Raw genomic sequence first — 14,888 nt, 5'->3', positions numbered from 1 at the left:
ACATTCTTCCCCAATCCAGAAGCCTGGCCCCTCACAGCCCAGAACTCAGAACAGGGAGGGCTCCCAACAGGCGGCCACTCCAGTCTGCAGTGACTCTCTTAGCTCACGGAAGTACCGCTTGTGATGAAATGGGGCCAAAAAGGTTGCAAGGGAAAATGAGCTTTTAGCAAAAACCACAGGCTCTCCAGCTGGAGAGGCAGTGCCAACAGCTTGGGACAGGTGGCCTTCTCAGCTGTCGGATGAGCAAACCAACTAAAAATACCCTGATTTCAATGAGACCATTTCTAGCCACTGCCAATAGGCTCTCCCAGGTCTCTGTTCCCATTTAAAACAAACAATGCAGCAGGCCCTGAACATAATCGTCCCTTTCCTGCCGGTCCCCGCCATCCTGTGCACGGCAGAACTCTGCTCTGCAAGAAGGGGAAAGAATGAGTGAGGGGGTGCTGGCAGTGGAGACTGGCCTTGGCCGATGAGCTCACCAGGTCAGCGAGCGGTGGTTGTGGGCCAATTTTGGCTGAGGAGGAAACAGAGAAGCAGGGAGAGGAAGTGGCTTCTGTGCTTGTGTATCTTGCTATATATAGTCGCACACAGGCTATCGCACACCAGCGGGTCTCTGGAACCCTGAAACTCCAGGGTCAACTGGGCATGGGGCCGGATGGCAGAGTGATGAAGGAGTGGATTGGGGGCAGGTGGTGCTTGGCACTACGGCAGTGGGGGCAGCTTTTGCTATCATGTGGTTACTGGTCTGATCTTTAACTCCAGTCAAAGAGAGATAATACATCAGTAATGCACAGTTACCCAACCTGTTCTGCAGAATCCCAGTGCCTGATGGTGAGGTGGCCACGGAGGCCAGTGACTCCCCCACCTCCCATGTACGGAATAAGGCTCACGGGAGGCAAACGTGTGGACTTGGAGTGTGACCGCCCAGGTTAGCCCATCTCTGCTTTCCTTGCTATGCCTGTCCCTGAGCATGTTCGTAATTGTTTGAGTTTGAATTTCCTAATCTATAATGTGGGCTAACACCTAAACTGAAGTGTCATTGTGAGAACTAAATGTACTGTTTTTGCAAAAGGCTAACCACAGTGTCTAGCACATAGAAGGTGTTTGGTAAAAAACAACCAAAAACACCCAGTACAAACCTAAGTCCACACCCATTAGTGGCAGAATTAGGAAATGAACCCTGGTCACCCGCTTCCTGAGCCAGAACGATCTCTTCTAGGGTTTTGTCTCTTGGCCGCCTTGGCTTGTGTGTGCCTGTGTGTGGAGGGCATGGGGGCGGGGGAAGGAACCAATGTTGGTTTTGATAGACTCCTCCCAGCCTCATCATAAATAAGTCTCTGGTATGTCTCCATCTTCCGTCCCAGGGGAATTGCATGATCAAGGGTATGGGGGAGGAGAACGAAAATTCAAATCTGATAAAAAGGAGTGGATGTGGGAATGAGGGAAGAGATTAAACTAGCAATTGACCCTCACCCCCATGGAGCAGTTAGATGCTAATCTCTGACTCAATTGTACAAGAGGGAAAATAAACCACACATTTTGTACAGACACCAAAGTGGAAAATTCCTGTTTGAAAAGTTGTCTAATAGAAGAGGACAAAGCAACCCCATAAGCGAATAGATCTGCCCCTACGGGTTTCAGAGACTGTAAAGCTTTACGAGAGGACCCCGTCTTCCTCCCCAAGGACCAGCTGGTGGTTCCAAACTGCTAACCTTATGGTTCGTGGTTCAACACGTGACCCACTATGCCACCAGGGCTCCTTTTCTTCTGGCCGTAGAGAATCAACAGGTGCCACCTTCTCTCTGAAGCACTCCATCCAGGCGTGTCAGTGGAGAGCCCAGGGCTTCTCAGCAGAGAGCCATGCCTACTGTCCCTTACTTGTGGCACCTTCTGAGATTTGACCAGACACAGGTCTGGACTCTGACTGATGTGTCTTCTGTGACTCTTGGCCAGGCATTTGGAAGGGTGGTAGCTGTTTTCACAGGGACTCTGGGGAACTTTTGAAGTGTGGCATCACCTTGCAGAAAGCAATTGGGGTCTTCTGAGCTCCAACCAATGCCAATACAGGAAGTAGGGGGTGGCTACACCAAGAGAGGTCACCAGGGGGCCCCCATGCTAACTAAGCCTAAGGGGAAATGATGTAATCTATGTGGGGAGGCCAATAGGAGCTCTGAAACCTGAGGCTCAGTGGGGGAGTGGAAGTGGTGCTTTCTGGTTGGTGAAAACTCAGGGAGACAGAGACCAGCTGGCCTTCATTGGGACATGGAAGCTCTGTGCTGCGACCCATGCTAACCTCCCCATACATTTGTATCCTTTTTGGTTTTAACAAAGCTGGAGCCCTAAGTATGATGTTCTCTCTGAGAAGTCTGTCCAGCAAACTTATGACCCTACATGGGCAATAAGAGCCAGTAAAGCAGTGGTTCTCAACCTGTGGGTCGTGACCCCTTTGGAGGTATATGGGAAACAGAAGGATTTTTCCCAAGTTGTCTCCCCCAAATATATGCCAAACTTAGCTGCTTACGAATGACTATACACTTGGAGGTCATCAGGAGTAGCCATCTAGAGCAAGCAAACACCACTGTTTATCCCACAACAAGTAGGGCCCACTCCCTTCTGATAAGGATAGTAGTTGTCTGTTTCCTCATAGGAGACAACAGAGAGGTCAAACCTGCCCAAGGATGACCAAGGTTAGGCTGCCATCATGAATCTTGGGCCCGCCCATCTTGTCACATGCATACCCCTAGACCTTCCCATTCCTAAGGGGACAACCCTAGCTCATCCCCTTCCTGTTACGCTTATGCCTATCATACATCCTCTTCCTACAATGTGTATGCCTGTAGTACTGCCCCTTCCTCTGACATGGGGTTACTTGTAATCATGTCCCCCTAATGAGATATTACCCTTGGTTAGCAATGAAGTTGGGGCTCCCCCTGTCCTCATCCCCGGGGGCTCTCCTGCTCTCATGGCTGGGCTCCCCCCGCCCGCCCCAGGACCACCAAGAGGGGCTGAAGTGAGCATGCTACCATGAAATGTGTCTGACTCCATAATTTGACTCTCTCCTCTACCTCTCATGCTCTCTATGACTTTACTATAATCTTTACTTATTATCGCTGTACAATTGCACCTACCGGACCTGTGATGATTTGTTGGGGACTCTCTTTACTCCACAGTAGAGCAGTGGTTCTCAACCTGTGGGTTGTGACCCCTTTGGAGGTCGAATGACCCTTTCACAGGGTCGCCTGATTCATAACAGTAGCAAAATGGCAGTTTTGAAGTAGCAACAAAAATAATTGATGGTTGGGGGGGTCATCACAACATGAGGACCTGTATTAAAGGGTTGCAGCACTAGGAAGGTTGAGAACCACTGCAGTAGAGGCTGCTTTCTACATGGCTGTCTGAAAGAAGGTGCCCTTCCAATGTGTGAACTGGGTCCCAGCTCCAGGTGGCTAGGCTCGGAGCATGCTAAATTAGTGATTGATGGGCAAATTCAGAAGCGGGCAGGTAAGGCCTGGACCTACATCTGCATTTTGGGAACTGGATTCATGCTGAGCCTTACTACTAACTACACTGAGCAGTTCAGGATGACCAGCATAGTCTAGCAGTCAACGCCTTTTAACTACTCCCTGGCCTTGCAGGACAGTCCCATACAATGAAGTCGTGTCAATATCAATAGCACTATATTACTTTCCACCCTAACGACCAGGCATGTGCAAACATTTCTACAGAAAAAGAGTCATCACTTCCCATGCCCTTCAGCAGGAGGTGAAGCAGCAGTCCCTGAAGCTTGGCTATCCCTCCCAACCTCAAACCCTTTCTTGAAACTCCAAACAATTAAGAGTAAGTGGCATTTTCATGGGTGGTGGTGGTTGTTGTTTTTCTCACTCTCAAAAAAAAGAAAGAGAGAAAAGAAAAACCCAACCTCATAAGGCAGGGTAAACAAGTGGCTCTCCAGACATCAGCTTGCTAATATTAGCACCGGGAGGGTTGACAACAGGATTTCCCAGGAGGGCAAAGGAACATGCTGCTGGTGTGATTGATGCCCATCTGTCTGTCCCTAGCCACCCAGAGGGTATGTGTAGGAAGGCGTGAAGACAGTTAAAGGGCCACCAACAGTTATAGGAACCTTCCTCAGGGAGTCATGCTAGGCAACCTCAGAATAACTGGCCAAAGGTGGGACGCAGTCCAGCACACAGTGACCTTATATGCTCTGGGACAACCTGATAGGCTGATGTAAATAGAAACAGCAGGCCTCAGGGGCCCAGAGATAGACAGTCAATGCAGAAAACCCCAGTAGTAATGAGGCTACTAACTCTACTGTGAGAGCCTCACTCAACTAACCCGCCCTCCCCACTGCCTTCTTCCTCTGGCCAGCAAGCCACTCACCTGACAAAGTAGCAGCAGAAGAAAAGGCTGAACATGAAGACAAAGATGCCTGTTCCGAAGATGACGATGTAGATGTTGAGGGGAAGGTCTTGGAAGCTGACGGGTGGCAACGAGCAAGTCTTGTTGGTGCTAACCAGTCCCAGCCCACAGGAACACCCTGGAAAAGGGAAGAAACAATCGTATGCTATGGAAATTTAGTACTGGGTTTGATGGCCCTCTCGGTTGGCAAGGATATAGTCAAGGGGCAGAATCTCAGCTATTGTATGTCTGTTTCAATGGCTCAGGATTTATATCTAGCTCCAACCCTGATTAAGTTGTGTGATCTTCGGTAAATCATCTAACCAATCCGTGCAATGCAATAGTACACAGAGTACCTAGAATGGCACCTCAAGCCCAATGCTATCACATCGACTGCAACCCACAATAGCCCATAGGGCAGAGTAGAATGGCTCCTTGCAGTTTCCAAGCTTGTAATTCTTTCCAGAAGCAGACTGTTTTGTCTTTCCCCTGCCGATGGGTTTGAACCATTGACCTGGTGGTTCGCAGTCCAACACTTAACTCACTATGCCACTAGGGCGCCTCCAACTGGGGGCATTGCAACTTTAGGCAATGGGCAGAAAATGCAAAACTCAATTCCAGATAGGTCCACAATACAGCAGCAATACGAAGAGGAGCAGTTGGGAATATCTGTATTGGATTTCCAGTTCCTTCTCTCCTTGGGCAGGAAGTTAACTCTCGATGCTTTACTTTGTTACATAAAAATGAGAAACCAACGATGGTGTGAGCGGCTGCTCCAGCAAACTGGCAGCACCAAGATTGGAGCAGTGTTCCAGAAAGTGGCAGGACTTTCAGCTTACCTTCCTGGTCACCTTTCCCTTTTCTACTTAAAGCACCAGAATAGAGTCCCCTAATGGGGAAGTGGGATCCCCTGGGAACCTGTCAGCAACGCCGCTTCCCAGGCTCCCGTCTCAGACTGAATCAGAATCTACAATGTAACAAGCTGCCCTGGGGCCTCCTGTGCGTACTCACTTTGAGAAGCATTAACTACCAAATGGATAATTCCCCTTCTCATATGGCAAACGAACAAACAAAAAATCACGGCCACTGCACTGAGATACAATCCCTCTGTTCAAAAGGAGGAGGGGGAGAAAAAATATTAATTAAATAACTTGCCCACTGACTAATAGCGAGGGTTCTGATTCCAAAGGCCACAGGATCAAGCCCTCAACACGCATTTTTGGCACTTCCCAGACAGCTGTGGTAGAAGCCAGGAGTCACTAGTATTGCTATGTTATAGCTACCAGTATACCCCTAAAAGGCTGGTCTGAAATACTGGAAGTCATCTTGGACACATACATCTTGCCTTCATCCTGTTTACCAGAGTGGTACCTGAGACCCATGTAGTGAGCCTCTCTTCAAACTTCTTTTAGATACCACGCCTAATTCTATTGCCACATCTCTATTTCCAACCCGCACATTACTCACCCCCACCTCCTCATCCATGCCATTCCTGTTTCAAGTCCCAAAGTTCTCTAATTAAGCCCACATGCCTGACACATCCTCCCGCGAGGTTTTTATTATGTCCTTTCCAAACTCACAAGCGGTTTCATGTCCTCTCCACCATTCTCTCAGCTTCCTGCCAATTGGCCAGCACCACCCTCTGCAGCCCTATCTACTCACTGCTCAACCTTGTTCTCACCTTTCTCCATACATACCTGTGATGATGCAGCCTTTCCTGGCCGAAACCATCCCTCCTCCAGAAGTCCACCAATCCCACTCCGTGAGACTCCTGTGGCCCCTATCTTCCCTGAATTCCATAGTGCTCCTGGTCTGGTACTTCCAATTCCACTCTGACATACACGGAGTCACCATGAGTCAGAGTCTGCTCAATGGTTTCTGGTTCTCCGGGCTCCAGGACTGAGTTTGGGGAAGGCATGATATATGGATGGGAAGTGTTGGGGAGCACTGGCTTGTCTAGCTCATTTAAAAGAAAAAAGTGTACTAAAAGTAAACTAATAAGGAGAGTGAGTCCCAATCTCAGGAACAGGGTGGCTCCTGATAATTTCCCACAAAGTAGTGAAGGGGATTGCTCCTTCAACGAAATCAAAGAACAGTATCTCTGCCGAAGTGAAAAGAGAGCAACACGTCCTAAACTTCAACTACAACTCGCTTTCATCCAGTCCATTCTGACTCACACCCAACCTACAGCACAGGAAGCGTTTCAGAGCCTGTGACTCTCTAGGAGTAGAGAGTATCCTGCGGATAGGCTGGTAGTTTTGAACTGCTGACCTTGGGGTTCAATGTGTAACTCTCTATGCCACAAGAGCTCCTCCAACAAGTCTTAGGTGGATGAGGAAGATGCCCTGAAGCAAGACTGATGTCATCCTGTCCAGTTGTTTGTTCTTCTCCTCGGTTCCATTGTTTCCACCGACCTATGAAAGCCTTGACAGCAGACTATCTCATCTCAGTGTGGAGGCTGGGAGCGGGAATGACGTCAAGTGGAGGGTTGGCCACGAAAGCCCAATAGAGCCAGGAGCTGCTGCTCCTGCCCAGCCAGAGAGAAATCGAACCAGATGCTGGGATGTACCCATCCTTCCTCAGCCCCTTCTCTCCTAACGATCACCCACAGCTTGTTCATGTTCAGGAAATTAGATCCGAGGAGCTAGAGCAGGGGTGTGTGTGCGTGTGTGATGGGGGACACATATACGTGCTGGCCAAAGCTTGCCGTAAATAAAACAAAAAGCCTCTTGAAATAATTAATCCAGGATCTGGCAGGAGACTTGTTCTTGAGAATGGATCCCCCAACCCCCCTCTAATTAGTCAAACCCACTCAGAGATAAAGCCAGCTGCTTTAAAGATATATCTCCCGCCCACCCCCCTCTATAGAAACTGTTCAAGTACCAGAACAGTCTGGTCAAGACCCTAATACTATGAAAGGCTTTGTAGAGTGTTTTAAGGAGTTTGAACTGCCTGGCTCAGATAGGCCCTCTTGCCAGGTTGCTTGGATCTCACCCAGAACCACCTGAACCGCCACAAAAGCCGCCAGTGGGTTGAACCAAGCGGTATCACCGAGGTGGGGTGCCAGAGTGGGGGGTGGCAGGCCTCTGAAGTCGCAGTCTTCAGTCCCGCACCTCAAGGTGCCGATGGCCGGGCGCCGGGCTATCGGCAAAGCACTGCCAATGCCATAAAGAGCCACTGTTGAATAAGCGTCTCCCCGGGCACAGAAGCCGCCCTACCAGTCTGTGGGAAGCCAACAAAGGCCGAGAGGAAGCCGCCCCCGCGCCCGTCCCGCACGCAGCATTGTATACATATTTAAAACAGCCTGCAAAGTTTCAGGCTGGGGCGCTTGAGCTCCCTCTAGTCTGGAAGCTCCTAGCCCGGGCGCGGATCGACTTCTCCGACAAGCACAACAAAGAGCAGAGTTTGAGCGCACAAAGGCAGAGGACAGGGCGCGCGGAGCTATGCGCCACACAAAGGCCGCGAACCCCTGGCCTTCCACCGCCCGGCCGGGCCACCTGCTCACTACCCCGCTACCGCCCTTGGCAGCCCTTCAGCGAGACCCGGATCGTTTTCTCGCCCTTTCTCTCCCTCCGACTCCAGCGTGGAGCAGAATCGGGAGCGACGGGGACACTTTCTTGCCGGTCCTACGTCGTGAGAAACTTAGCTGTTCCATCTTTAACCTGGCGCCCCTCCCGCGTCTCCAGCACCCCCGCCCGCCCGCCCGCCGGCAGCCTCACCGTTACACCACTGGAACGGGTGCATTGTTGAACTTGGTTGGCTTCCCGGACCAACGAGCGAAGGCGGCGGGGAAGGCAGGCGGGGGCGCGCCGCCGGCTCTCCAGTCGTCCCCAGGAGTCGGTGCGCTCCGAGGCAGCGACCTCTCCGGGAAGTGGAACTCCCTCCGAAGTGTGGGGCTTTGCAAGACCGGTTTTCGGAGCAACAAAGAAGAAAGAGGAGGAAACAGAAAGTCCTCCCTCCGGAGCGCAGCACCTCGGAGGGAAGCGCGCGAGCCGAGCGGCCGAGGCCGGGGCCGGCAGAGATGCGGCACGCGCGCGGCGGAGCTGGGTGGGGCCAGGGAACCGAGCCAGCGGCCGAACTTCTCGGTCCGCAGCGAGAGTTCGGCCCGGTCGGCTGGCTGGTTCGGGTCTCAGTCCGCAGCGGGAGTCCGCGTCAGTCAGAGGCTCGGCTCAGGTGCCGAGGGACGAGCCGGAGACTGTAGAAACTCAGACACTGACACCACGCTGGGCACAGCCCACTTTTATTCACCCCAGAAACCACGCCCTCCCCGTCACTCGCCTCCAGCCAATGGGAGCCTTGCTCCTGCCCCCGGGCCGTGTTCGAAGCGCCCTCGGCTGGTAGCGGGGGCGGGGGCGCGTCCTCACGCGGGGGGTTCCGGCCCCCACGCACCTTCCCCGACTCTGCAAAACTGCGGCGGATGCGAGCGCTGCCCGGAGGGTGCAGAGACCGGCCTCCCGGCTCCTCAGACCCGGAGGGAAAGCAACCGGAGGTGCCACGTTGTTGTCCGCCACCAGACCTGTTGCTGTTTAGCCTTTCTCTGGCCCTGCGCGAAGACGTGCCACCTGTGTCCGTTCGGCGACGCCCCGCCCCCTCCCCGCCCCCGGCAAGAGCCAGGCCCGGGTGCCTGCGCTCCCTCGCTCGCTGCACACCGAGGACCGGGTGCGGATGATGGCAAGGTGAAGTCGAGAGGGGCGTGAACGCCGTCACATTTCTAAACAGCATCTTGTAGTACAAATTAGGAAGGAAGGCCTGAAGCATAAGACAGACGACTTGTCAGGGTTCCGTGCCCCTGGACGGCAGAAGCAAACCCAGAATCGACAGTGTTCATACCTGGAAGGCAGTGTCTTCAACATCTGGCACCGCGTTGGTGGTGAATACATAGTAGCTGGGAGAAGGCCGGGATCTCTTAATGTCACGACATCATTTATCTTTCTCAGCCCCTCCCCCTCTTTTCTTCCAAAAGCCCTCAGTGCGTGCCTCTCAGACTTCATCTCTCTGCCATCGGGTCAATTCCGAGGCCTATTGGCACTTTGGATTTCCGAGAGGCTTTACATCTTTACGGGGGAGGAGGGGGGTAGACAGTCTGTTCTTTCGAAGAGCAGCTGGTGGTGGTCTGGTGGGTTCTAACTACTCAATACGTAGCAGACTACACCCCCAGGGCCCCTTCTGTGTATCAAACACTGTTCAGTACGATGAAGACCCATCAACCCCTCCAGAAACATCAACGTGTCTATAAGGTGACCGTGACTGACCGACAGTGCTTGAGGACACAGACAATAAAGCAAACAGCAACAAAATAAAAGGATGTCTCTCAATCGTCAGTTAAACCCCGAATCTCATGAATCATTCAAGTAAATGTCTTATGTGAAAGTGCTGAGCAAGGACTTTAACTCATGGGAGTTTGTGACCCCCCCAAAAAAAATAAGATTATGCATATAAAGTGATTTGTCATTTAAAAATAATATCCTTAAGGTATCAAGTGACTTTTCCAAGATCATGTGGCAATCTGGAACAAGTAGTTTGGTATTTAATCACTGATAATTGTCTTAAAACATGGGGTTTTTTCTTTATGAGCTTACCTGGAGGGATGCCAGGTGCAGATCAAATTTATTTCATTCTCTTGATCAGTGTTGTCAGGTTGATGCCCGGTGAGAGCAGCCCTATGTAAACCAGATCAAAACCCTGTTGATTAGACAATTGCAAAAGCTTCCTAACTGATGTTAAAAAAACAAAACAAAAACCAAGTTGCCAACATTTGAGCAAAAAGTTTATCCTGAGTAATGACTCTAGATGCTAGAGAAAACAAAACAAGACAAACTGACCTTGTAAGGCAGAGTAGAACTGCCCGTGGGCTTCTGTGACTGTAACCCTTTACGGGAATAGAAGATCCTATCTTCCTCCCACTTCTTTATCCTCAGTTCAGCATCTGTGATTTCAACTGAATGCAGATTGAAAATATTTTTTGTCCGGGGGGTGTGGGGGTTGTTGGGCATGACTCCCAAGAAGCAATCAAGCAGTCAAAATAACCCCTTCAAGGTTAGCAAACAGCAGGAAGTGCTAGTGACCTAGTATGTCCATTGTATTAGGTATTAAAGATAGTTTAGAGATATATTGTATGGGAAGATGTAAATCAATCACATGCAAATTCCATGTTATTTTATATAAAGGAATTGAGCATCCATGGATTAGGTATCAGTAGGGCTTTCTGGAGTCAATCCTTTGACAGCAAAGGATTATTGTATAGAAGGGCAATCATTTGGTTGACTTTTAATAACATGATTGATTGAACCCAGCCTGTCCTTTTATTGAAAACTACTGGTAACAGTTTACTTCTTGCCTAGCTGCTAAGAATTTGGTCCTCTACTCACCTGAATCCAAGAGTCTTTTTGAAGATTTGTATTAAGAGGTAATGGAGGGGTTTTGACCAGGAACCCTAGGGGCCTAGCAAGCTAGGTGTTGGGCTGCTAAATGCAAAGTTAGCAATTCTAAACCCCTCGCAGCTCCAAGGGCAGAAGAGCAGGTGGTCTCTTAACTGCAAGTGTTGCAGTCTCAGGAACCCACAGGAGTGATTTTACTGTCCTAGAGGGTCTACTATAAGATGGAATCCATGAGATGACAGTACGTTTTTGGTTGGTTTCTTGACTATCCTTCTCTAGCAGGATATAACTTGACATCGCTGTAGAGCCCAAGTGATGCTGTGGACTAAAACATTGGCTTCCAACCCCAACATCAGTTGGCAGTGTCACCAGCCATTCCATGGGAAAAACATGAGGTGTCTTTTCCCATGAAGATTTACAATCTTGGAAACCCTATATAAGGTGGAAAACCTTTCTTCTGCCAAGGACCATTGGGTATTTATAACATCATTTTTGGGCCATACTAGTCAAGCATCTAATTAACTCACTTCTAATGTGGTGACTGAGACCACTTCTTTTGGTCAGGTGTATGATGTTAACTGGTATTAGTGATTTCCAGGGCCTATGAGGTCAGAGGGCTCTAAGCTCCCCACCCTGACTGTCTAGAGTCATTATGATTCAGAATCAAGTGGATGACTGTGAGTTTGTGTTTTAAAGAACAGTTTCTAGCAGACTTCCCATGATTACTATTTGGTTTTGTGGTGGTCGTGGGAGAAAAGAGACCTCCTCCCCTCAAAAAATCTCAACTATAATTTATAAGGACACATTTATTCATTGTAAAACAGAACAAAGACAAAGGAAAATTATCTGGATGAGGGAGACCACCAGACCATAATGGTGTCCAAGGATTCTCTGTCACGTGGCCACCTAATAGGACATGGAGGACAAAGGAAAGTGTCTCAAAATCATAATTGGCAGCAGATCAATTCATCATAGTTGCAGTAGGGACTACAGAAGCAGGAAAGGGACCACAGCCACTATTGCGGATTGTTGTTCATGTTAGGCACCCTCAAGTAGGTTCCAACTCATAGAGATGCTGTGTACGAGAGAACAAGACACCAGCCTGTCCTGTGTTATCCTCACAACGGTTACGTTTGAACCTATTGTTGCAGTCACTGTGCTAGTCCATCTCTTTGAAGGACTTTCTCGTCTCTCCTGCTTATCTACTTTATAAGCTTAATGGTGGCAAACTGACAGACAAGGGATGGATTGTAAATTAGAAAAGATTTTAACGTTTACAAAATTGGACCACACCCCCATCCCCCTCTCGACCAAGGCAGGGTAAGACTCGTGACCCTCAGAACCAACCGACGCACTGCCATTGAATTGATGCAGACGAACAATGAATGACCTGCAAGACAAGGCAGAGCTACCCCTCTGGGGTCTGAGGCTGTGATCGTTAGAGGACTAGAAAATCTCATCGTTCTTGCTCAAGGCAGCTGGTGAATTTGAACCGCGGACCTTGTAGTTAGCAAACCGATTTGTAACCCACTATCGCACCAGACCTACCAATCTGTGTGCGCCATAACAAACTATGGATAGCCGTGAGAAGAATGGGAATTCTAGAACACTTAATTTTGCTCATATGGAATGTATACATGGATCAAGAGGCAGGCGAGTGAGCACAGCAAGCAAATACTTCATGGTTTAAAATCAGGAATGTGTCCTCTCACCATACTTGTTCAAACTGTAAGCTGAGCAAATCATCAGGGAAGTGGAATTCTATGAAAACATATGCGACATCAGGATTGGAGGAAGGCTTATTAACGATCCACCATATGCAGAAGACACAACCTTGCTTGCTGAGAGGTGAAGCACTTGCTGATGAAGATCAAAGATTTCAGCCTTCAATATGGATTACAACTCAATGTAAAGAGAAATCCTCACAATTGGACCAATAGGTAACATGATAAAAAAAGAAAAAGATTGAAGTTGTCAAGAATTTTACCTTGCTTGGATCTACAATCAATGCTCATGGAATCAGCAGTTAAGAGATCAAAAGACACTTTGTATTGGGTGTGGTAGTTACATAAGTTCAAGTCAACTTGATTAATAGAATGAAGGAGTGGAGTCTAGCCTAAGGTGACCAGATGTTCCGCTTTTGGCGAGACAGTCCCGATTTTTAACATTTTGCCCCGCATCCCGCAGTGTTTTAAAAAGTCCGAGTTTTGGAAAGAATGCACGACAAGCTAGGGAATGGCAGGAGAACGAGAAGGGAATATACGGTTTTCGGCTGCCATGTGGCTATTTCGCCAGGATATGAGTTTTATATTATTTTTGTTAAGTTTATAATGTTAAACTTTAACAATAACAAATAATTGTTGAGAACTGCTTATCAAAGTTTGCATTGTTGATCAATTGTTAGAATTCAACTACCATTGTTTGGACTTAATGAACAATGGCATTTTTTGGCATTGGCAACGAGGAAAACATTTTGTAACTGTCTCTTAGATGATACATATCGTACTGTGTGCTAGTGCTAGTTAAACAAGTGATGTCAACAAATCAGCTATTTAGATAATTTAGGTAAGTAATTTATTTATTTATTTCATAAACACATAAATTTTATTGAATTGAGCAGACAGTACTGGAATGATGTGCAAAAATCATTCGATCATATTACTCAAAATTTCCCATATAGTAATATTTCTGAAAAGGATCTTTTTAATGAGGTATCATTATATAAAAAATGTATTGATAAGGAAAAGGTTAAATCTTGAGCATCAGCAAAAATCACAATAGAGAACAAATGGTTAGAAATATTTCATCATTTTGAAACAAACCATGTTCCATACAATAATGCACTAAAAATTGTGGAATATGCGCTGTCCTTACCAGGAACTAATGCTACGACTGGACGCATTTTTTCTATGGTAAATAAAGTGTGGACATCAGAAAATTCACAATTAAGTGTTGAGACTTTGAAAGCCATTTTATGTGTGAAATATAATTTAACAAATTCTTGTGAAAAATTTCATGACCTTTTAAACAATGACAGCAATGTACTAAAAAAGTTCACACAAATGAGAAATATGCCAAAGAATAAAATAATACTATACATCATTTTAAATATATTATATTTGTAAATTGTACTTATGTTGAAATTTTTTTAAATTACAATACTATTTTTGCTTCTATGAAAATTTTTGTTGCTCCATATAGACCAAATTTTTAATCAAGAACCACCCCACCACCACCACCCCACCCCTGTCAATGGTGTCCCGCTTTACCAATGTTAAGATCTGGTCACCTTAGTCTAGCCTGTCAGTCAGGTCACAGCCTGAAGATGTCTCATGGGTATAGCCTAATCATGAGGATTCTGGGAATTTCATCTCTTCCTCCCTGCTTGACCTGCCTGTTGAAGAGCCACATGGAGCCATGCTGATGGCAGCCAGAGCCCTGGAGATGCACCCACCGGCATTAGATCCATGGGACTTTCCACCCACCAGCCTGTGATCTTCCTGCATTTGGCATCATTGCATGTGCTGCAAGAGTCAAAGAGAAATTTATGTACTCTTATCGGGCATATGGGTTAATATTGGACTTATGGACTTGATCACTGGGTTGGTATTTGTTTTAATGTTCAATTACTCTTTGATATAAAGTTCTCTCTTACACACAAATCCAGAGTCTCTGGATTCATTTCTCTAATCAACCCAGACTAACACATTGGCTAAATCTGCTACTCTTTAAAGCTCTAAAATTGATGTGGTCCTGATTGCACAATTCTCCTTGATATGACTGACCTATTGAATTGCATGACATGTAAATTATGTGCCAATAAAACTGTTGGGGAGAAAAAAGAAAGTGTTGAAAAGCCAGAATGCTGCTTTGAGGACTAAGGTGGGACTGACCTAAGCCAGGGCATTTTCAATCACATCATATACAGGGGAAAGTTGAACACTGAGTAAAAAAGATTGAAGAAGAATTGATGCATTTGAACAGTAAAAGTACCATGGACTACCAAAAGAACCAAATCGGTCTTGGAGGAAGCACTGCCAGAATACCCTTTACAAGAGAGGATGGTGAGACTTCGTCTCATGTACTTTAGCTATTTTATCAGGTGAGACC

At 47.6% G+C, this 14,888-nt stretch overlaps 1 protein-coding gene across 1 annotated transcript in view; it reads right to left on the bottom strand.

Moving 5' to 3' along the window:
* RNF122 (ring finger protein 122) overlaps positions 1 to 8,402 on the bottom strand; it is a 17,831-nt gene extending 9,429 nt beyond the window's left edge. The window contains exons 1-2 of the mRNA XM_004696496.2: positions 8,121 to 8,402; positions 4,384 to 4,540 (exon numbers count right to left, since the gene is read on the bottom strand). Of these exons, the coding sequence (XP_004696553.1) occupies positions 4,384 to 4,540; positions 8,121 to 8,145 (182 nt within the window). The 5' untranslated portion in view covers positions 8,146 to 8,402. The remainder of the gene's footprint in view (positions 1 to 4,383; positions 4,541 to 8,120) is intronic.
* Between the last annotated feature and the right edge of the window lie 6,486 nt (positions 8,403 to 14,888).

Source organism: Echinops telfairi, unplaced genomic scaffold (genome assembly GCF_000313985.2).
Source record: "Echinops telfairi isolate 266 unplaced genomic scaffold, ASM31398v2 ScPeMD7_9;HRSCAF=40, whole genome shotgun sequence".
Lineage (NCBI taxonomy): Eukaryota > Metazoa > Chordata > Mammalia > Afrosoricida > Tenrecidae > Echinops > Echinops telfairi.
The sequence above is the reverse complement of the archived record's forward strand: the minus strand, read 5'-3'. Positions and strand labels throughout refer to the sequence as shown.